The sequence below is a fragment of the Phoenix dactylifera genome, unplaced genomic scaffold (genome assembly GCF_009389715.1).
Source record: "Phoenix dactylifera cultivar Barhee BC4 unplaced genomic scaffold, palm_55x_up_171113_PBpolish2nd_filt_p 000184F, whole genome shotgun sequence".
NCBI lineage: Eukaryota > Viridiplantae > Streptophyta > Magnoliopsida > Arecales > Arecaceae > Phoenix > Phoenix dactylifera.
The window spans coordinates 618,365-640,175 of NW_024067713.1; the positions used below are offsets into that span (position 1 = coordinate 618,365).

Here is a 21,811-nt window from a genome sequence, read left to right on the forward strand (position 1 = left end):
ACGATATGCGGTATGTCAGGGGTACCGACACTGACGTACCGGTACCGGTACCCACTGGTACCGACCGGTACTGCATACCACTGCCAACCATTTACATAAAATCTATTTTCTTTTCTGAGCAAATACACCTCGCTTAAGTTTTTCTATGCAACCACAACTATAACAAGATGACTTTGTGTTCATGATTCATCAGGTATTGGCATTTATTTGCACCTCAATTATAATCACCAATGTAGATTTCAGTTACCTATGTGATTCATTATCTCATATCATAATGCCAAAATGAGCATCCCTAATAGATACATAGATAAACATGTTGGTGTATGAATTTTGTATGTTAAATTTAGTGGATTTCACGAAATGAGATTGCATCTAATCAGCTCCCAATAATAAAGGCAAAAAGATATATTCTTTTATCCTCATTTGGTGCATATTTTATTTTGTAATAATGTAGCCTAATTTGTAAAATAAATCTTTGAAGGGCTTAAGCGCCTGCAGCACTGTCTACATTACATGAAAGATCACACCTGCCACCTTCTACAAATGTAAAGCCAACAGAGCAAACTCAACAAACTGCTACCTCAATGTATCACTTTTTGAAGGCTTTCTGAGAGCATTCTGCATGCATCTCTCTAATTTTTTTATGGGCGAAAATCATATCAGTTGTCAGTTTTTCCATAACAAGGAGGAGGGGGGACAAGAAGCCATTTGATAGCTTGAAGCCGTTTGATAAGGATCTTCATATTATCATAAAAGATAAGAAGCTATGTTGATCAGAACACAGATAAAAAAACATTAGAAATATCTGTATGAAAAATCAGTTAATCCCTGCATGTTAACCAATAATCTGTGGTTGACGTTGAAAGAAAAATTGCTGCCATTCACATCCTCCCACATCACCAAATACTAAGCTCTTGGATTCAATATGGAAATCGAAATATACCATCCTTCAGCCTGTCTTGCTTCCAAGTTTCTAGTGTCTAATGCTGATGGCAACTCCGAGAAAGATGTGCCATTGTGGGCTGCTAGCAAGTCCAGTGCCGCTGATTAACTGTTCCTTGCAAGCTAACACCTATGCTACTGCTTCCCTTGGTTCTATCGACGCATCTCTCAGAAACAAGGGGATCTTCCAGACTGCACAATAGACTGCAATCATCATCCGTGAGCATTTTACCAGGACCATGTGTGACGACCCATGCAGGTATATTTAGTCTCACTTAGTTATTCGCTGGATAGATCTTGAGTACTTATGTAGAATCAAGAAATCCAAATAATACCTTCCGACTAGCTATTTTGGATGAAGTCCTGAATTGTGGCAAATGGTATCAGAGCGGACTCGGTATGTGACCTACATGGACTAGGAGATATTGCAACACATGTATATTGAGCTGATCACGAGCTGATCATAGTGTTTAAGATTGAATTTGCATGGATTTGGATCTTATCTTGGCAAGGACGCTAAGGCTTAAACGGAGAAAGTATGTGATGATCTTGGATACTCATACAGAATCAATAAACCCCAATAACTCCTTTCAGCTACCATTTTGGGTGAGGTCTTGAATTGACACAATGAGCCCGAATCTCCATGCAACTATACTCACCCTTGTCATTACTAGTGGATAGTAGGAGTTTCTGCTGAAACATCATTGGGATCAGTATGTAGAGTGGTATCGTTTAACAATCCATGCCACAAAGACGTACCATTAATATTTACATGTATACTCTCGTAAAACACTTATTTTACTATTCTATCCTTTTCCATCCTTATTTTTGCATATATACCCATGTAATCTAACGTTGTTAAAAAAATTAACGGTTTCAAATTAAAATGACTAAAATACTCTTAATGGATAGATGTGCAAAAAAAAAAAATATTTATAAGACGATCACGATGGAGACAAAAAAGTAATTTCAAAATTCTTTTTTATTTTAAATAAATATAATTTTTATTAATAGTGTTAGAAGAACCGTTATATTAGAGGCATTTGTGTAAAAACAATATTTTATGAGGATAAAAATAAATATAAATTTTTAAAAGATATTTATATAAATTTAAATTTTTAGAAAGATTTTTATGCAAATTTTTTTAAAAAAAGAACAACTAAAAATTTGATTGGAATGGCAAATTTGGTTAAATTGGTCCGGCGTGGATCCAAATATTTTAGATTAGATTGGGATCATACGATCCCGACCTGATTTGGACGATCCACATGATTTTTTTTTTTTTTTGTCTTTTTTTTTTTAGTTTGTTTGGTTGATCCGGCCCCATCTGACCTGATCAGCTCAGGGGGGTTGGGGCGGGTCCAAAAGCCCCACCCGAATATGAAACCGGGTAAGGTCTGGGGGAGTCCGATCCGACCCGTGCAGCCCTACTAGCGGCTATAAGAGGGGGATCTAGGGCAAGGAGTTTCGCCCTTCTCGTTGCGTGGCGCCGAAAACCCTATCGTGGAGGAGGAGCAGCGGCAGCAACCGCAGACATGGCGGTCGGGTGAGGATGCGATCCTTACCTCCGTTTTTCCTCTATTTTTCTTCGCTTTGTGTTTCAATCTCTCATCTCTTTATATCCGTTTCCGATCCTTTCAGCAAGAACAAGAGGATCTCCAAGGGAAAGAAGGGGGGCAAGAAGAAGGCGTACGTTAATGTCAACTCCTTTCCTATTTTTCCTCTTTTTATCGCTCAATTATGATTTGATTAATCTATTGCAGTGTTGATCCCTTCTCGAAGAAGGACTGGTACGACATCAAGGCGCCCTCAGTCTTCAACGTGAGGAACATCGGGAAAACCCTAGTCTCAAGGACCCAGGGTACCAAGGTTAGTCATTATTATTTTCGTGCTTGATTGATATTTTTTAGTGTTGTTCATAGAATATTCTTCCGCTACTTCTGTGTGTATTGTTTTTGTTGTGTTGAGTCTCGAAGATGTCTAAAAAATTTTTTTTGCTAGCGTTTACCTAATTATAAAGTTAGTCTTTGGTTGAAAGAGAACAAAGAACGGTGTGAGATTGTGAAATGAGGATATTTGGATTCAGTCTAAAGATTTATAACTTGAGCCGTGAGTCCTTGGCATCGATCTTTTGCACAAATTGTTTGATATGATGTTTGAGCATTCAGATCTTGTTTCTTCTGTAGGTTCTTTTTGTTTGCATTTGAATTTGCCTATCTGTTTTTCTTTTTTTTTCCTTTAAGTTTATTTATAATTTCATGAAAGCTCTGTACTTCATTTGGCGGGTGAATTAATGCCAGATGGTTACTTCGTTTACGTACTTGGTAAGTATCTTTTTGATATTTTTTTTCGGAAGATGTTATGGGTTGCATTTTTGGCGGGATATAATGTTGATTAAGCGAACATGGTAGAACCGTGGGACTACTTTGTTCTCACATAGGCTCTAATCAGGTTGCTTTTTTGCTTGCAAGACATCAGCAGGCTCACACTCATGCAAATTCAAGTACAGGCAATTAGACATGCTAGTGGAACAGGGGTTTGCAGATCAATGACCCTGTGAGCAAGAGTAATTATATGGGTTGTTGTGATCGTGCAAATTGTAATTTGGATGATCCACTTTTTGTTTATGGATAGTTACCTTGGATGTTGCTTTCATGCTCACTCTGCCAATCTGTTTCTTGACATTCATGCTTGCAGATTTTATGGTGACTGAGCTTAATTAAAATATCGGTACACTTGTAGCTCTGTTTTTTTGAAATCTATGACATTAGAATGGCACTTCTAAAAGAATTAATTAATAAACCATTTGCCAAATAGGTGAGATTTTTTTTTCCTCTTATAACAAGTTTAGCTTAGTGGTTGAAGCTTTTGTATGAGCTTTTGCATCCCCAATTTTCTAGAGATCCTTTCTTCACTGCTTGTTCACCTGTACTAGTTCAAGTTACTTATGTTTACCATGAGTCTAGTTCCTGTGTCAAGATGCAATCTCGCATGGGATGTGGTTGTGCCTGATGAGAACAGTGTGCGAAGCTGTATGATTTGTTTGTGTAGTAATATGAGATAAGGGGCTTGGACAGGCCATTCTGATCTTTTAGGGGTGTGCTTGTGCACCTTGGGCATGCAGAGGGTTTGGGCTGGTTGTGGGAGATTTTTTTTCTTTAAAAATGGTGTTCTTGGTTGGTGTGTAATTTGTATTTCTGTCTGTTTGTCTGTTTGTATTTCAGCACACTTTGGTTTGTCTGGTTATGCTCAGGCTTGGTTTGAATCTCATTTGATGTAGCCAATTAGCAACTTCAGAGACAGATTCCTATTGGATTAGAAAAATAAGTACTGTAATTATTGACATCCTGTCATTTATAGCAGGCTGTGATTTCTTAAATACCATAGCTGAGATGATCTGAGATGATCTGTGCATCACTCACTGCACACATCAGTCTTGTGTATAAATGTTATTTTTGTGATACACATCTAGGGTAATTTTGTTCTTATGATTCCCTAAGGAATCAATCATCTAGATACTCACTCCTGTGACAGATCTCTTCCATTGCCACGTACATGCCTGGTTTGTTATTCTCTGGTAGCTGGTCATGTTTAAACTGTTTTGTCCCCTCATTATCCAGATTGCATCTGAGGGTCTGAAGCACAGAGTGTTCGAAGTTTCTTTAGCGGACCTTCAGAATGATGAGGACCAGGCTTACAGAAAGATCCGGCTTCGTGCAGAGGATGTTCAAGGGAAAAATGTCCTCACAAACTTCTGGGTATGTGCATTACTTGGGTGGTAGCTTCATAACTGTAATATTTTTTGTTATTCATCTCCTTATAATTATCCCTTCCAGGGCATGAATTTTACGACTGACAAGCTTAGGTCGTTAGTGCGGAAGTGGCAGACTCTTATTGAGGCTCATGTTGATGTGAAGACCACTGATAGTTACACGTTGCGGATGTTCTGTATTGGCTTTACCAAGAGACGTCCAAATCAGGTCAAGCGCACTTGCTATGCTCAAACTAGCCAGATCCGGCAGGTAAATAACATTTTGGGCTTCAACCCTAGTTATATGCGAATCATTATCTTTATGAAGTAGTAATAAGTTTACCCAAAAAGAAGTGTAATAGTTCATTTTTTGTATTATATTCAGATACGCCGCAAGATGAGAGAGATTATGGTCAACCAAGCCACGTCATGTGATCTGAAAGACCTTGTACAGAAATTTATACCTGAAGTCATTGGGAAGGAGATCGAGAAAGCTACAACGAGCATTTACCCGCTTCAGAATGTGTTCATTCGGAAGGTCAAGATACTGAAGGCCCCAAAATTTGATCTGGGGAAGCTCATGGAGGTACTCATTATCGTTCTCTCTATGCAGTCTGTGTCTGTGCCACTGCAATTGTAGAATGCCATTTTATTTGGAGCTTGAGTAGAAAGCTTACATTGTTGTCTAATTCTTTTGACTATTGGTGTTTGCAGGTTCATGGAGACTACAAGGAGGATGTGGGTGTTAAGATTGAGAGGCCTGCAGATGATGTCCCCATGGAAGGTGAACCAGAAGTTGTTGGGGCCTAAGAGAATGTGGCTCTAGTTTTGCTTTTTAAGAAATGGTTCTTTTTTGAGAAGATAAATGCCAGCCATTGATAGAGTGGATGGATGGTATGGACTTGTGGTAGTTCTGATAGGTAATAGTTGCTTTCTGCATTTTCTGTTTGAGTTGATTGGTGACCAAACTAATTTATTTGGAGCACTATAGTGAAATATGCTTAATCAATTCTGACTGCTTCTCTAAGTTTTTTATTTGATTTTTCTTGTGATGTCAATTTTGTCATCGATTTGTTGGTTGTGCTATCTATGAACAATTGATTTTCTTGCGTAGAAGCATGCTATTGGTTTGCAAACCTGTGTTTGGGTATGCTAGTATGACAGTAAATAAAACATGAATGCATGCTATTGGTTTGCAAACCTGTGTTTGGGTATGCTAATATGACAGTAAATAAAACATGAATGCAGCAGACAATGGGTTTGCCAAATTCTTCCCTGCTTGATTTGCTCTGTGGCGTCGACCATGGTTGTTGCAAGCAGTTATTGAAGGGTTAGTTTTCTACTCAGATATCTAATCACCCATTACAGCTGGGAAAGTGGAAAACCAAGGTCAGATCAAGGATTGAAGCTAATGCTTTTGTATGGGCACTCTCTACCCTGCTTTATTCTTTTTGCTGGTGGAGGTGTGCAACTCAATGTGTGGATGGCCCTGTTTTTTTGGGTAAACTTGTGGATGGTCACTCACCATCATCTTCTACGCCTCTTTTGATGACTTTATTTTTGGCCTGATTGTTGGTATGCGAGACAAGCTGCAAAAGCAGTGAAATCACCTGAAATGTTTTCGGGCAGGCTTGTGTTTCTAGTTCTGATAAATTGTAAGAAGGCAGCTTGATGAATTCTGCATCCTTTTTGAAATTCAATATATATGGTAACGAGCTCAAATTGTTCTCTACTGGTTGTGGGAAACATCTGAACTCAGTTTGATCCAATTTATATCATATCACGGAGGGCAGGGGCCATCAACTCCCCTCTGCGTATCTTGTCCGACCTGATTGCTTCCACCTCTCCGGCTCATTACCAAGCAGGTCTGTTTTAGTGTGTTTCTGACTCGGAGGATGTTGCATAAATTGATCTCCTAGAATCTTCTCAAGGCTTCACAAAATATTCTGTTAATCCACACATGCCACGGTAGCTGATGTGGGCAGCATTCTCTATTAGAACTTTCAAATGTAATCATGAGATGTACGATAGTTAACTGGCTATTTTTGGATCACTATACGGCACCACATCATTCAGAGATATTCACAAGAACTAAAATTCTTGAAGCGAAATAAATCTGAAGAACATATTTAACTAATCAAAGAGTTTCATGTTCAACTAATCCGAGGGGTTGAGTCCGCTTGACTTGTGTCTGTATCCACAAATCCTTGCAATTACGATGCACATGGTAAGGAATAGGGTGGACCATTGGCAGGGGGTGTCGATATTCTACGGGCTGTGGAGCTTGTGATTTGTAATCCACCGAACTCGCCCAGATCCAGCTTTCTTTCAATGGCAGCAAATCTTTCCTATACAAATTTATAAATCTTTGCTATTATAGCACAGGCCAAAGCGTAGACTAATGGATGCACCCCACCGTGACTACTTTCCAACTACCCATTTCAACATTTGGACGCAGGAAAAAAAAAACCCTCTTGCTGACACTGCATTTGATGGGCTTATTTTTGCAAGATGCTCTTCCTGGTGTTATTTTTGCATTATTCTCGACCTAATTTTCAAAACAAATTAAACCTAATCTGATGTAGGATTGTTATTGATTAGACCTGTATTCAAGTTTTTGGAACCGAATCAAATATGGGTTGGATTTGACCTACACAAATCCTTGTCAAAATCATTGTGTTAGCTAGTCTTCAATAGAGGAAAAAGTCCCTGTACTTGAATCACCCCACACACACACACACACACACACACACATATATATATATATATATATATTGGTTTGAATTGCTGGATTTACATCGTGAGCTGATTCTTAACTCTACTGGCGGCCCATCGTCCGCTGCCTCGCCGGTGATAGTGGTAAGAATTCAAATCCATTCAAATCTAATCACAAATACCAAGATCAGCTCGTGGTCAATCCCAATGGATCCGTGTCGCAGTGTCCCCTAGTCCATATAGGTTATGGGCTAGGTCCGCTCTAATACCATTTGTAACAATGTAGGATCTTACCCAAAATGGCTAGCCAAAAGGTATTATTTGAATTCTTTGATCTTGTATAAGTACCCAAGATCTATCCAGTGAATAACTGATGTGGGACTAAATACACACTCGCACAGGTCTTTACATTACTCTTTGTTGTGAATGATGACGAGGAAAGCCTACAAAGTCATCATCCCATCATACACCCTCATGGTCTCACGCACGGAAACCATTGGATGAGTAAATAATAGATGATAGTGGAACATTCTATTTATGCATCCCTTGTATTAACTAGATGATAACAAAATATTCTACTTATAATCATTTCCGATTCTCACATTTAACCGATCCCTTTAACCTATGCCCCTACACTGATGGTCCCCAAAATAGCCCCGTCTTGAGTGAGAAGAGGGCAAAGTATGGAAGAAGATGAAGTGAGAAAGAAGAGACCAAGTTTAAGAACCATTCATGGTTAAGGTAAGAGCATTTTTGTCCTTCTAAACCCTTAACTAGGTTTGGTCAATGAAGATTAGCGGAAGAACTGATTTGTATAAATGGAGAACTTTATAAGGATTTTATATAAATATGAAAAGGACAATGATTACTAGGCAAATAAACAAGATTTTAAGAAATAATTTGTAAAAACCCTTTAATTTAATGTATTTCGATGCTTAAAATTTTGGTTGGGTGGTCGGTGTTTTTTGGAGCCATACACATGGCCAGGGTTCAAACCCATTTTAGAACAAATTTTAGTAGGCTACTTTAATGTTGAACATGACATGTGGCCTTATGGAAGGTGAGGGGAGTGGGCGTTCATCCGAAGAGGTTAAAGGAAGTGAAAGAGAGGAATATGGCAGGGGCTCGACTCTTCCCTCTTTCCTTCCAAAATTGTCACTCTAGGGGCCTCTTTGGAGCTCTGTAGTTGAAGTTATACTACAAGTTAAGTCGTATTGCAACTTAAGCTATAATAGTTGACTTACAAGGATGCTCACTTCTTATGCTTGGAGGAGAGTTTGGGAAAAGATATATTTCTGACAAACTTTTCATTGAGCAGCTTGTGAACGGATGCCAAGTTGGAGCACTCGATATACATGGAGATAATAGTGTTCTATATGAAGTTAGTATCGAAGCCGCAAGTGACGAGGCCTAAGTGTGGAAGGCAGTGTAGGCATTGAGGAGATCAGAGAAGGTGAAAGAGAGGGGCGGAGGGAGTAGGAGGTAGTAGAGGAGGAGGAAGAGAAGAGCGACACGGTGGAGATCTGAGGTGGTTGTGGCCCTCCCGAAGGTAGAGGAGGGAAGGGAAAGAAAGGAGGAGGTGGAGAGACATGTTGCAATGAAGTTTGAGGAGAAGGAGGCAATGGTAGCCTCTCGAAGGTAGCAAAAGCTCGCGGTGGCATTGAAGGCAGTGGCGAGAAGGAACTCAGGAGCAAGGCTAGGGAGGAGATATGAAGAGGAGGAGAAGATTTTTTTTTTAATAAGATACCAACTCAAGTGGCTCTAACTTGTTTCGTAGCTATTTTGATTGCAAATCGACTTACTACAAGATAACTTGGAGTTGCAACCCAACGAGTAACTCAACTTATTATGCAATTTGAGTTATAGGCATCCAAACAAGTGAATTGGCTTGCACTTGCAACTTGAGCTGCATATGGCTCCACTTGTAGGATTCCAAACAACCCATAAATAATATCTTTTTCCTTCTCTAATTGCAAAATATTCAGTGAAAGGGTAAATAAATCCATCCTTCTAAATCAAAATCAAAGGCAAATGCGATTAGATGAGTGGGGCAAATCGTGATAGTGTAAAAAGCTTAATATATAGAAGCATGACTGACCCTGATAATATATTGAAGCATGAAATAATATGAAAAGCAGCATCTTACTGTAAATGTTTAACAAATATGAAGGATAATAATAACACAAGCATGTTGAATTCGAAAATGGAGCAGCAACTACGTGTTTTAGAACTCATAACTCTGGAATATGTCAATAATTAAAACAAGAAAACTAGATAAGTTCAAATCATACAAACCAGAAAGTTCTTCACACTGCAGACAACTGAAAAAACATAAATAGTAGAAAAATACAATACATTAATTATGATATCTTGCAACCCTTATTGCAAATCCTAGCAAACAGAAAGCATAATATCCATCATCACCAATGCATTAAATACCATCATTTCTGAAGCAATCCGAAAAGCAAGGCGTATAGACAAAAAGACCTAGAAGGCGGCCATGACCGAAGGCACAAACCTCTTCCAAGCGAGCATTGTTCCAGTTGTAGGCGAAGAGTTTACGAAGAACTTGTAGATAGACAATATTTCCATCCGGATGGAATGCCGATATATCAAAGTAGCCAATGGAAAACGGGGATAACTGATGCAGAGCCATCTCACCTTGATTCATCTCAACTATGGTTTTGATATCAGCACGATGCTTCAAAATCCATTGGTTATTATCTAAATCCTTGAGAACCCAAATTTGCAGTTCAGTTTTACCTTTATGGGCATAATGCAGGTAACCCCCAGAGAGCCCAATACATCGGTTCTGAAGGGAAAACCTCATGTGTCCGTGGTCCGTGGAACTTGGTAGCTCGATCCTCCGATGAACCTCTCTCTCAAGATAAACTGCCATGAGAAGGTTGTGAGTATAAGCTAACTTGTAAATAATTCCTTCATGGTAGACCCCCGGTGAGCGGAGAATTCGAACGGAATCGTTGTCCCACAGTGGTTGGCACTCGCCCCACTTCCCCGTCTTGGATGAATAAGTTTCAAGCTCGGTTGATCCCCGACTTTTCTTGAAGTGAATGACATGGTAGTGAGGCGAGCGTCGGGGATCGAAAGCCAGCACTAGTTTTCGAAGTCTTCCAAAACGTTCAGGGAGAGCAGCCCATTTCTTAGTGGCAGGGTTGCAGACAAAGTATGTAGAGAGAAGTGAACGTGGATTCCATGTGCTGCAGAGAATCAAACCATTGGAACAGTCCACGATCCGAATATTTTCAGGAGGTGCCAAGAAGCTGAGCGTAGGTTCAAGCGTGCAAACGGTTGATAGTTTGATGTATGCGCTGGTCGACCTCTTGAAGAGAAATGGCGACCGGTCGGGGAGTGCAGGTCTCACGTTGTAGAAGAGACCGGACACAGTGCATGGGAGCTTGCTCTGATAGAAAGGGTCAGAGGTGAGGGCGAGCCATGACTTGGAGACGCATTGGAATCGGAAGAAGGATTTCGCAGGCAGTCGATAGAGGATCTCGGCCACAACATCCTCCGTTAATTTGGTTGCAGGGCGATTCCTTCTTCTACTAGTAGAGGCCATCTTCTCTCTCGGCTGGATCAATCCTCTTATCAGTTTGGGAGAGCTACGGAAGGAGCTTTGCCTCTTGTCTCCAGGAAGCCTCTGTGATCGTAGGCAACGAATACGGCAAAATAGTAGAGGATGGTTGACTTGATGGCAGAAAAAGGCCAAAGGATGAAAGCTCTCATTCTTTTTTCTTTTTTTTTTTTTTCGTTTGGTAACAAAGATGAAAGGTTTTTAATTGGGTAATTGACTTTCCCATCCCTCTAAAGACTCCACTATAACAAAAAGTCCTTGTTAATTAAATCTAAAACAACCGGTCCAGAAACTTTCCAAACTGTAATTCCCGGTCCCTGAGCCCCTTTTATTTTGAAATAAGATACCGAAAATGCCCCTTCCCTCATGATCTCCCATCCTTCCGAAGAAGAATTTCAGAGACTTTCCAAACTGTAATCTCCCAGCCGCGGCTGCTGCCGACCGCGGCCTGCCCCCTCCTGCGGCCGCCGCCGGCCCGGCTCGCCTCCTCCCGAGCCCCCTCCCGCGGCCGCGCCACCGGGAATGCCTCCGCCCCTGCCCCCATGGTGGGAAGGTGCCGAAGAAGAGGAAGAAGGGCGCCGTCCCACGTCCTGCGGCTGTCGCCGGCCACGGCCTGCCCTCCTCCAGCGTCCGCCGTGGCCCAGCCCCTTTCCGGCGCCGCCGGCCTCGCGGGAAGAGAAGAAAGAAGAAGAAGGGAAGAAGAGAAGAAAAAAAGAAAAAGAAAAGAAAAAGTTTGAACTGGGGTCGACTCCTGCTCTGCTGGGGTCGACTTGTGAAAATCTTGGGTCGACTTGCTCACTTCTACAACAATTTTCTAAGAACACTTAACTGTGTGCACAGTCCTGTTAACTGTGTTCGCAGACAACTTAACAGTGTGCCGCCAGCTCGCGGAAGGAGAAAAAAGAAGAAAGAAGAAGAAGGGAAGAAGAGAAGAAAAAAAAAGAAAAAAAAAAAAGAAAAAAATAAAAATAAAGTTAAATAAGCTTGGAACAATTAAATAAGTTTGGAACACACTTAATCTAACATGACACACGGTTAAATAAGCTTGGAACATATTTAAATCATCCCGGAACACACTTATTCTACCCCTGAACACAGTTATTTCGACTGTGCACACAGTTAAGTGTTATTAGAAAATTATTGTAGACTTATGCTGAGCTGGGGTCGACCCCTAAAGAGCTGGGGTCGACCCCTGAAGAGCTGGGGTCGACCCCTAAAGAGCTGGAGTCGACCCCTGAAATCAGGCAAAAAACAGCTCTCTGGAAAGCCTGAGAGAGTCGACTCCAGGTGAGCAGGGGTCGACCCCAGGTCTGTGAACACAGTTAAGTTGTCTGTGAACACAGTTAACTTGTCTAGGAACACAGTTAAGTTGTCTGTGAACACAGTTAAGTTGTCTAGGAACATAGTTGTTTAGGAACACAGTTAAGTTGTTTGGGAACACAGTTAACTTGTTTGGGAACACAGTTAACTTGTTTGGGAACACAGTTAAGTTATCTAGGAACACAGTTAATTTGTCTAGGAACACAGTTAACTTGTCTAGGAACACAGTTGTTTAGGAACACAGTTAAATTGTTTAGGAACACAGTTAACTTGTCTAGGAACACAGTTAACTTGTCTAGGAACACAGTTAAGTTGTCTGTGAACACAGTTAACTTGTTTAGGAACACAGTTATCTAAGAATACAGTTAAGTTGTTTGGGAACACAGTTAACTTGTCTAGGAACACAGTTAATTTGTCTAGGAACACAGTTGTCTAGGAACACAGTTAAGTTGTTTGGGAACACAGTTAACTTGTCTAGGAACACAGTTAAGTTGTCTAGGAACACAGTTAACTTGTCTGGGAACACAGTTAAGTTGTCTAGGAACACAGTTAACTTGTCTAGGAACACAGTTGTTTAGGAACACAGTTAAATTGTTTGGGAACACAGTTAACTTGTTTGGGAACACAGTTGTCTAGGAACACAGTTAAGTTGTCTGTGAACACAGTTAAGTTGTTTAGGAACACAGTTATCTAAGAATACAGTTAAGTTGTTTGGGAACACAGTTAACTTGTCTAGGAACACAATTAATTTGTCTAGGAACACAGTTGTCTAGGAACACAGTTAAGTTGTTTGGGAACACAGTTAACTTGTCTGGGAACACAGTTAAGTTGTCTAGGAACACAGTTAACTTGTCTGGGAACACAGTTAAGTTGTCTAGGAACACAGTTAACTTGTCTAGGAGCACAGTTGCTTAGGAACACAGTTAAATTGTTTGGGAACACAGTTAACTTGTCTAGGAACACAGTTGTCTAGGAACACAGTTAAGTTGTCTGTGAACACAGTTAAGTTGTTTAGGAACACAGTTATCTAAGAATACAGTTAAGTTGTTTGGGAACACAGTTAACTTGTCTAGGAACACAGTTAATTTGTCTAGGAACACAGTTGTCTAGGAACACAGTTAAGTTGTTTGGGAACACAGTTAACTTGTCTGGGAACACAGTTAAGTTGTCTAGGAACACAGTTAACTTGTCTGGGAACACAGTTAAGTTGTCTAGGAACACAGTTAACTTGTCTAGGAGCACAGTTGCTTAGGAACACAGTTAAATTGTTTGGGAACACAGTTAACTTGTCTAGGAACACAGTTGTCTAGGAACACAGTTAAGTTGTCTGTGAACACAGTTAAGTTGTTTAGGAACACAGTTATCTAAGAATACAGTTAAGTTGTTTGGGAACACAGTTAACTTGTCTAGGAACACAGTTAATTTGTCTAGGAACACAGTTGTCTAGGAACACAGTTAAGTTGTTTGGGAACACAGTTAACTTGTCTGGGAACACAGTTAAGTTGTCTAGGAACACAGTTAACTTGTCTGGGAACACAGTTAAGTTGTCTAGGAACACAGTTAACTTGTCTAGGAGCACAGTTGTTTAGGAACACAGTTAAATTGTTTGGGAACACAGTTAACTTGTCTAGGAACACAGTTGTCTAGGAACACAGTTAAGTTGTCTGTGAACACAGTTAAGTTGTTTAGGAACACAGTTATCTAAGAATACAGTTAAGTTGTTTGGAAACACAGTTAACTTGTCTAGGAACACAGTTAATTTGTCTAGGAACACAGTTGTCTAGGAACACAGTTAAGTTGTTTGGGAACACAGTTAACTTGTCTGGAAACACAGTTAAGTTGTCTAGGAACACAGTTAACTTGTCTGGGAACACAGTTAAGTTGTCTAGGAACACAGTTAACTTGTCTAGGAACACAGTTGTTTAGGAACACAGTTAAATTGTTTGGGAACACAGTTAACTTGTCTAGGAATATAGTTGTCTAGGAACATAGTTAAGTTGTCTGTGAACACAGTTAAGTTGTTTAGGAACACAGTTATCTAAGAATACAGTTAAGTTGTTTGGGAACACAGTTAACTTGTCTAGGAACACAGTTAATTTGTCTAGGAACACAGTTGTCTAGGAACACAGTTAAGTTGTTTGGGAACACAGTTAACTTGTCTGGAAACACAGTTAAGTTGTCTAGGAAAGCCTGAGAGTCGACTCCAGGTGAGCAGGGGTCGACTCGTGCTGTTAAGGGGTCGACTCCAGGTCTGTGAACACAGTTAAGTTGTCTGTGAGCACAGTTAACTTGTCTAGGAACACAGTTAATTTTATTTTTATTTTTATTTTATTTTATTTTCTTCTTTTTCTTTCATTTTCTTTTTTTTCTTTTCTTTTTCTTTTTTTTTTCTTCTCTTCTTCCCTTCTCCTTCTTTCTTCTTCCTTCTCCTCTCGCGAGGCCGGCAGCTACGGAAGGGGGTCGGACGGTGGCGGCCGCAGGATGGGGCCACCGGGGGGGGGGGGGCAGCGGCTCCTCTTCTTTGGCACCTCCCCACCGTGGGGGCGGAGGTAATTTCGGCGGCGCGGAAGGGGGCAGCGGGTGCGGGAGGGGGCGGGCTGTGGCCGGCGGCAGGCGCGGGAGGGGGTGGGCCGTGGCCGGCGGCAGGCGCGGGAGGGGGTGGGCCGTGGCCGGCGGCTGCCTTTTTCTTCTCCTTCTTCGGTGGGAATGGGAGAGGCGGGGGCATTTTTGTCCCATAAAGCAATGTTAAAATATATATGGACCGGTTGTTAAACAACCGGTCAACAGGGATTTAATGTTAAAGTTCGGTCAATAAATGGACCGCTGAGCAAGTTCCCCTTTTTAATTTTCCTCTGTGATGGCAGACAATGAATACGGCGAAATGATCGAGGATGGTTCGACTTAAAATAACAGGAAAAGGCCAAAATATGAAAGTTCTTTAATCTTCCTCTTACGTGCTGGTGAGGCTAGGACATATCTTGAAATGAGCTGATCTGATCTAGATATACAATCATGGATTGGACACGGTCCAAAGGGAGACCTGTAGGAGCTTTTGGATCCACTGGTCTACGATTAGATCTAGTACAACCATACTAGATAGACAACCCACCCAAATAAGATGTTATATAAAAGGTACCCCATTCAATAATTGTAGGATCTGAGAAGGGTTAAAGATATACGGTTTTGCTCTTGTATATAGGGAAACTGCTTTCATATTTCAAATTCTTAATATTCAGATCACGATGAAGCAATTTTACCATTGCACTAGAGAGCTCTCCTATAGAAATTATATGGCACGGGTCAAAGGATGGTGTCTAGAGGACTCGCATGTAGATTGGCCCTTTCCCTTCTATGCATCTAGGTGCAGATATTTTTGATGGCAGGCTTAGTTGTGCTGATTTCCAGTAATAAATACAGGCTAAGCTTGCTGGATGGAAGTCGAATAGTTTATCTTGGGTGGGCAGAATTACCTTTTGGCTAACAATATTTTGAATATTGTTTCTAATCATTGGCTTACATGCTCTTGGATCCCTGATATTATTCTTGATAAAGCCGGTTGGGTTCTGAAAATTTATACGTGATAAGGGTTATACTAGGAATGGTTACCACCATGTCAACTGGAATGTTCATTTGACTAGCTAAGGATAGAGGTGGCCTTTCTATGAAAGATCTGAAGATCACTAAGGCCCTGTTTGGGGGAGCTTTTGGAGAGCCAAAAAGCACTTTCTGGCCCTCCAAAAGTACTTTTGGGGAAAAAAGTGTGTTTGGTAAAATTTCCAAGAAGCTGTTTCAGCTTTTGCGGGAAGCTGAAAACAGCTTTTTGGCAGAAGCTCCAATTTGGAGCTTTTGGGAGGAAGCTGTTTCAGCTTTTTCGGAAAGCTCTATTTTTGACAAAAATGCCCCCATTAAAATCTAATAATTACATAGCTTGCCCCTTTATAAACCTAAAAAATCTGGTTGAGCCAAGAACCCTAGCCGTCAGAGTTCTTTCCGTAAGAGAAGGTATTTTTTTTTTTAATTTTTGTATGCATTCCTTGAACAACATTTTAGAATAAAAAAAATTTAATCCTTCTCTGCACCTTTAAAATCAATGTGTTGTTTTTTTTTTTTTTAATCATCACCTCGCGGCCCGTCCTCCTTGATCATGGACCACGAAGAACCACCCCTGGACCACGGCATCGCGGTCCAGGCTGTAGCCGCGACACCGTGGACCGCAGCATTGCGGTCCACGATGCCTCCTCTCTCGCGGTCCACGGGTGAGACAGAGGGAGGATCTCTCTGTTACAGAGAGATCCTCGGTCCATGCTCAAGCCGCGACACCGTGGACCGCACCACCACGGTCCACGGTGCCTCCCCTTACAGAGAGAGAGGATCTCTCTCTATAACACAGAGAGATCCTCTCTCTGTACGCTTAATGATCTCGCGGTCCACGGTGGACCGCGAGATCCTCCCTCTGTTGCAGGGAGGGAGTTCTGGTGGACGGCGAGCTCTTTTCCCTCTCTGTTACAGAGGGAGAGAGAGAGAGAACAGAGAGAGAAATCTCTGTTACAGAGAGAGATTTCCCTCTATGGTTCGGGTGGACCAAATTTTTCCTCTCTCTTCGGGTGGACCAAGTTTTTCCTCTCTCTGTTACAGAGAGAAAGATAGATTTGTATTTAGAATTTTAATGGAGTTTGGTAATATTATTGTTGCCTTCTAACTTATGATTGAATCATTTTCTGTCAGGTACTATCACCTAGTGGCTCAGAAATTTGCAATCTCCATTGCACTTTGAAGCTTTAAGAAGTAAGAATACTCCTTTTATTCTTAATTAGCCAAAATATTTTATGCTTATACTTTTGACTTAAAGTCCAAATTACTACTTACATTGTCATTCTTCAACAAAATTCACTGCTAGTGATTCCAAGAATGGACATTTGATGAATATTGAAGCATGTTTTAATTAAAAGATCTTACACCTTATTGTCATTTTAGTGGTGCATACTATTGTTACTAATACTTCCAATATTGCCAAGAAGATATTGGGCACTCAACATCGTATTTGGCTAATATTGGGAACTTGACAATGTAATATGTTTTGGCCTGAGCGTAGTTAGTGCAAGCAACAAAGTGCAGTTAGGCACAGGTTTATAGTGCAGTTAGGCACAGGTTTTCTAATTTAGTGAAATAGTTTACTGATGCCATCCCTCTCATTCATCTCGATCGTAATTATGAGACATGCCCCCTGGACCTTATTAATCTGACAAATAATGTGCATACAACGTAACCATTACATGATTCAAACTTTAGTCTTCATGATCCGAGCATTGGGAATTTCCAAACAATCTCACAATTTTTTTAAGAGAAATCTCGGTGCGCTATTACTTTTATTCCTTCAGAAATAATCAATTTTCATATTTATTACAGAATCATATGAGCATGTTCTGAGAGCTAAAAGGAAAGAACCTGTAGGTGCTAATGGATTTACAATATAAAATCGAGATACTGGAGATAAATAAGGTAATAAATGTTCCTATTAATCTGATCTTATTTCCAATAGAAAGAGAGTCCTACAAGATTTGGAAGTTGAAATTTAAAAAGAAAGGAGATCATGGTACGTAGGCAAAATTTTCCTGAGATATTGAAAAAAATGCTGCTACCTAGTTAGGAATGGGAAGAGTAAGTTTATACATGGTAATGGCAATTTCTTTATTTAGTATCATAATAGCCATCCATCAAATCCTTGATTCTATCAAATAATTGACATTCATTAGACATAGAGTTCTATTAAGAAGACTAGCTTGACCAAAAATGGTCAAGAACATAGACGAAACCAGTAAAGCCTGAGATCCATTTAAGAACTGTGCAAGCTGGTGAAAATGCTTATAGTTCTATCAAATAATTGCCTCTTATTGCATGCCTTGTCTAATATCTCATTGTTTTTCTAATATGCTTTACAAGGTGTTTTATTCATATGGATGAAATCATGACTTATGATTGACAAAATGTTTCATGTCTTTGTTGTTGCATTGTAAGAAGAACAAATGTCTAAGAAGAGCCAACATACCCTTGCTGGTCCATCAACCCAAGATGAGAAGAAGAGGAAGGCCATTTGGAATGAAAAATTGATAGAGGAGTTTATCGATATATGTATTGGTGAAGTTGAAGCTGGTAATCGCCCAGGAACACATTTCAATAGGTTAGGGTGGGCCAATATAATTAAGAAATTCAATGAGAAGACTGGAAATCAATATGACTACAAAAAATTTAAAAATAAGTGGGATAACCTGAAAGCAAATTGGAGCATTTGGATGAAATTGGTGGGAAAGGAAACAGGACTTGGATGGGATCCTGTTAGAAATACAATAGATGCACCAGATGCATGGTGGGAAAAAAAATTGTAGGTACACGTGCCACTAGTTTAATATTTGTAAGATTTTTTATACTAACCTATAAACTACTATTGACAACTATATATTGTTAACTTGCAGGAGATTCCTGATGCAGCTAAGTTTCGAGAACGTGGTCTACAACATGCCATAAAATTGGATAGGTTATTTAGAGGTACTAGTGCCACTGGGGAGGGGGCCTAGGCACCAGCTTTACTGGTGCAGGAGGATGTTGAGGACACAATTGAAGTATATGAGAGGTTGGATGGGGTTAATAATGATACATTTGAGGGCTTAGGTGACTCAGATGAGGACCATCATATGATTGAGTATAAAATTGATGATGTTCCCACTGATAATTTTAATGTTAACTTTACTCTTGCATCTGATGCTATCCAAGAGAGAGGAAAGAAAAGAGTTAGCTCTACTTTGCATGATAAGAAATGCAAGAAGGTTGGGGGTGCTGCACAACTATCTCAGCAATTGAGTCGTCTTATTGATGCAGTGGAGAAGAAAAGTACAGTGCCATCCAAGATGATTGATAAACCTGGACGTAGTATCGATGAGGTGATGGACGTAGTGCATATGATGCCTGAGATGGTAGCACAACCTGAACTGCTTTTGATTGCTGCTGAGGTGCTCCTTAAAAGAGAACATCGAGAGATGTTTATGGCACTCCGAGATACCAATCTTCGAATTGAATGGCTCAAGCGAATGTCAAACTTACATAAGTAGTTGTTGACGTACTATTATGGCAATATGTTTTGTAGTTTTAATTATGAACTTCTATTATAGAATGATGATGGACTATATGTATTTGTGGTATCTCTTGGATAATGTATCGTGGATGCTATTGATTTTATGGATATTATAGATGTTATGATTTTGTGATATTATATGTATTTGCATTATATGTTTATATATCATTTGTTTTATTTGCTACAGATGTTTTATTTTTTGCATAATATGTTTTCTACAGGTATGGGCAGCATTGACAATAGTTCTGAGGAGAATTATTCCAGTGAAGATGAGATAGTTGATGATGATAATTATAATATTCTACTAACTGCAACTGTTGGTATGGTTACTGAATATTACACAAAATATATTGAAAAGGAGCCTTGTAGGACCTCTTATCAAACCGGATACAAGTTTGTATCAGAAATTTTACATGGCAATCCATATAGATGCCAACAACAATTTCGAATGGAAAAACATGTATTTATTAATCTGTGCATGGAATTGAAAATCAAATATGGTTTAAAGGCTTCTAGATATATTCCTGTTGAGAAGCTGGTGTCTATGTTTTTGATGATTCTAGGACATGGGTTTGGGAATAGGATGGTTCAAGAAAGATTTCAACATTCCGGAGAAACAGTTAGTAGATATTTCACCCATGTTTTAAATGTTGTTTTAAGGATGTCCAAGGATATTATTAGCCCGCTGGATAAAGAGTTCAAAAATATTCCAAGTAAAATCCGCAATGATCATCGTTGGTGGCCTTATTTTAAGGACTGCATTGGAGCAATTGATGGCACCCATATACCAGTGAAAATTTCTTCATCCAAACAAGTACCATATATTGGCCGAAAAGGGATTCCTACACAAAATGTTATGGCTTGTTGTGATTTTGATATGCGTTTCACTTTTGTTTGTGCTGGATGGGAAGGTACTGCTCATGATACTCGTATTTTTTTAGATGCTATACACAGAAAAGAGCTCCAATTTCCACACCCACCTAGAGGTATGCATTTTAATTAAATATATTATAATATAGACGTATGCATATTAATTAAATATATTATGATCGCAAGTATACTTTTTTAACTTTCATTAAATATATTAAAATACTAACTCATATATATATATATATATATATATATGCAGGTAAATATTATTTGGTGGATGCAGGATATCCTCACATGTTGGGATATATGGGGCCTTACAAAGGGGAGAGGTATCATTTACCAGATTTTCGACGTGGAAGTCAACCAAAGGGTATGCATGAAATCTTTAATCATGCACATTCCTCCCTGAGATACACTATTGAGAGGACATTCGGATGCTGGAAAAGTAGATGGAGAATGTTGAGTACCATGCCCAACTTTTCTTATCATAAACAAGTCCAAATTGTGGTGGCTTCCATGGCTATTCATAATTTTATTAGAAATCATGCAATCAAAGATTTGGAGTTTCAGCCTTATGATGATAATGAGGATCTACTCCCTTCTGATTGTTTAGAGATTAATGAACCACAGGAAGAACTGAGTGCAGAGCAAAGCCAAATATTGGGTAACCGTGAGATGGATATTCTGCGTGATCATATTGCTTCTCAACTTATAGCTCGTTGACTTCTGAGTGCAGTGCAATTCCACATGTTGTTTTATTTTGTATTTGACCAAACATGAATGTTCGTTGTATTTTTGTTGCTACTACGTCAACAATGTAAAAAAGTATGAACAAGGTAAAGTTAGAGAGGATGGATATTAACTATGTGCAATCCTTGATTAACTATGTGCTAAGATATATGTATACCATGCTAGATTAATTGTGTCCAATCCTTAATTGTGTGTTAGAAAGGCTAAACTGTGTGCCAGGCTATATGAAGTATATTCCAAGCCTTATTAAAGTATGCACGTAGAATATGCTAAATAATTTTTCATCTATGTGATTCTCGTCTAAACATCTAGTAATCATTTAATCAATTTTATCACCTAACTAGAAAAATTGTTAGAGAGATACCATAATACGTTATCACCTACTATAAATATAATATTATAATACGTTATATCATAATACATTAATATGTTATGTTAAATAATTTAATATTATGTTATATTATGAAAAATTAATTTATACTAATAATTATAATATTTTATACCTTTATTATTGTATTATACTATAAATATTATATTATATTATATTACATTATAATACATTAATATGTTATTTTAAATAATTTAATATTATGTTATATTATGAAAAATTAATTTATACTAATAATTATAATATTTTATACCTTTATTATTGTATTATACTATAAATATTATATTATATTACATTACATTATAATACATTAATATGTTATTTTAAATAATTTAATATTATGTTATATTATGAAAA

The 21,811-nt window shown here is 39.1% G+C and overlaps 4 protein-coding genes across 6 annotated transcripts; 3 read left to right on the top strand and 1 right to left on the bottom strand.

The window, feature by feature from the left end:
- Nucleotides 1-2,381: 2,381 nt before the first annotated feature.
- Nucleotides 2,382-5,728, top strand: LOC120105057 (40S ribosomal protein S3a). Its single transcript, XM_039117121.1, has 7 exons — nt 2,382-2,488; nt 2,584-2,631; nt 2,706-2,811; nt 4,563-4,700; nt 4,779-4,964; nt 5,079-5,279; nt 5,408-5,728. The coding sequence occupies exons 1-7, from the start codon at nt 2,478-2,480 to the stop codon at nt 5,501-5,503; spliced, it is 786 nt and encodes a 261-aa protein (XP_038973049.1). The 5' UTR covers nt 2,382-2,477; the 3' UTR covers nt 5,504-5,728.
- Nucleotides 5,729-9,839: 4,111 nt separating this feature from the next.
- LOC103717782 (F-box protein At5g07610-like) lies at nt 9,840-10,985 on the bottom strand. Its single transcript, XM_008806295.1, has one exon. It carries the CDS (start codon nt 10,983-10,985, stop codon nt 9,840-9,842), a length of 1,146 nt encoding a protein of 381 aa, XP_008804517.1.
- A 5,707-nt stretch (nt 10,986-16,692) lies between these two features.
- On the top strand, nt 16,693-21,199 carry LOC120105058 (protein ALP1-like). Of its 3 annotated transcripts, XM_039117123.1 has the most exons (3): nt 16,700-17,105; nt 19,668-20,432; nt 20,576-21,199. In XM_039117123.1, exons 2-3 carry the CDS (start codon nt 19,670-19,672, stop codon nt 21,037-21,039), a joined length of 1,227 nt encoding a protein of 408 aa, XP_038973051.1. In that variant the 5' UTR covers nt 16,700-17,105; nt 19,668-19,669; the 3' UTR covers nt 21,040-21,199. The 3 variants fall into 3 exon arrangements, 2 of the variants coding, with proteins under 2 accessions (XP_038973051.1, XP_038973050.1); XR_005507423.1 differs by lacking the exons at nt 19,668-20,432; nt 20,576-21,199 and adding an exon at nt 18,336-18,623 and having other exon boundaries at nt 16,693-17,105; XM_039117122.1 differs by lacking the exon at nt 16,700-17,105 and having other exon boundaries at nt 18,883-20,432.
- Nucleotides 18,682-19,423, top strand: LOC120105045. The gene is made up of 3 exons (XM_039117092.1): nt 18,682-18,699; nt 18,791-18,863; nt 18,987-19,423. Exons 1-3 carry the CDS (start codon nt 18,682-18,684, stop codon nt 19,421-19,423), a joined length of 528 nt encoding a protein of 175 aa, XP_038973020.1.
- Nucleotides 21,200-21,811: the final 612 nt, after the last annotated feature.

Bases quoted from the DNA above. Each gene is read 5' to 3' on its own strand.
- LOC120105057 (XM_039117121.1), top strand. The intron at 4,965-5,078 runs GTAAATAACATT...TATTATATTCAG, and splicing joins AAACTAGCCAGATCCGGCAG to ATACGCCGCAAGATGAGAGA. The intron at 5,280-5,407 runs GTACTCATTATC...TGGTGTTTGCAG, and splicing joins ATCTGGGGAAGCTCATGGAG to GTTCATGGAGACTACAAGGA.
- LOC120105045 (XM_039117092.1), top strand. The intron at 18,864-18,986 runs GTACTAGTGCCA...TTGAGGGCTTAG, and splicing joins ATTGGATAGGTTATTTAGAG to GTGACTCAGATGAGGACCAT.
- LOC103717782 (XM_008806295.1), bottom strand. From the start codon at position 10,985: ATGGCCTCTACTAGTAGAAGAAGGAATCGCCCTGCAACCAAATTAACG.
- LOC120105058 (XM_039117122.1), top strand. From the start codon at position 19,586: ATGTATTTGCATTATATGTTTATATATCATTTGTTTTATTTGCTACAG. The intron at 20,433-20,575 runs GTATGCATTTTA...ATATATATGCAG, and splicing joins ATTTCCACACCCACCTAGAG to GTAAATATTATTTGGTGGAT.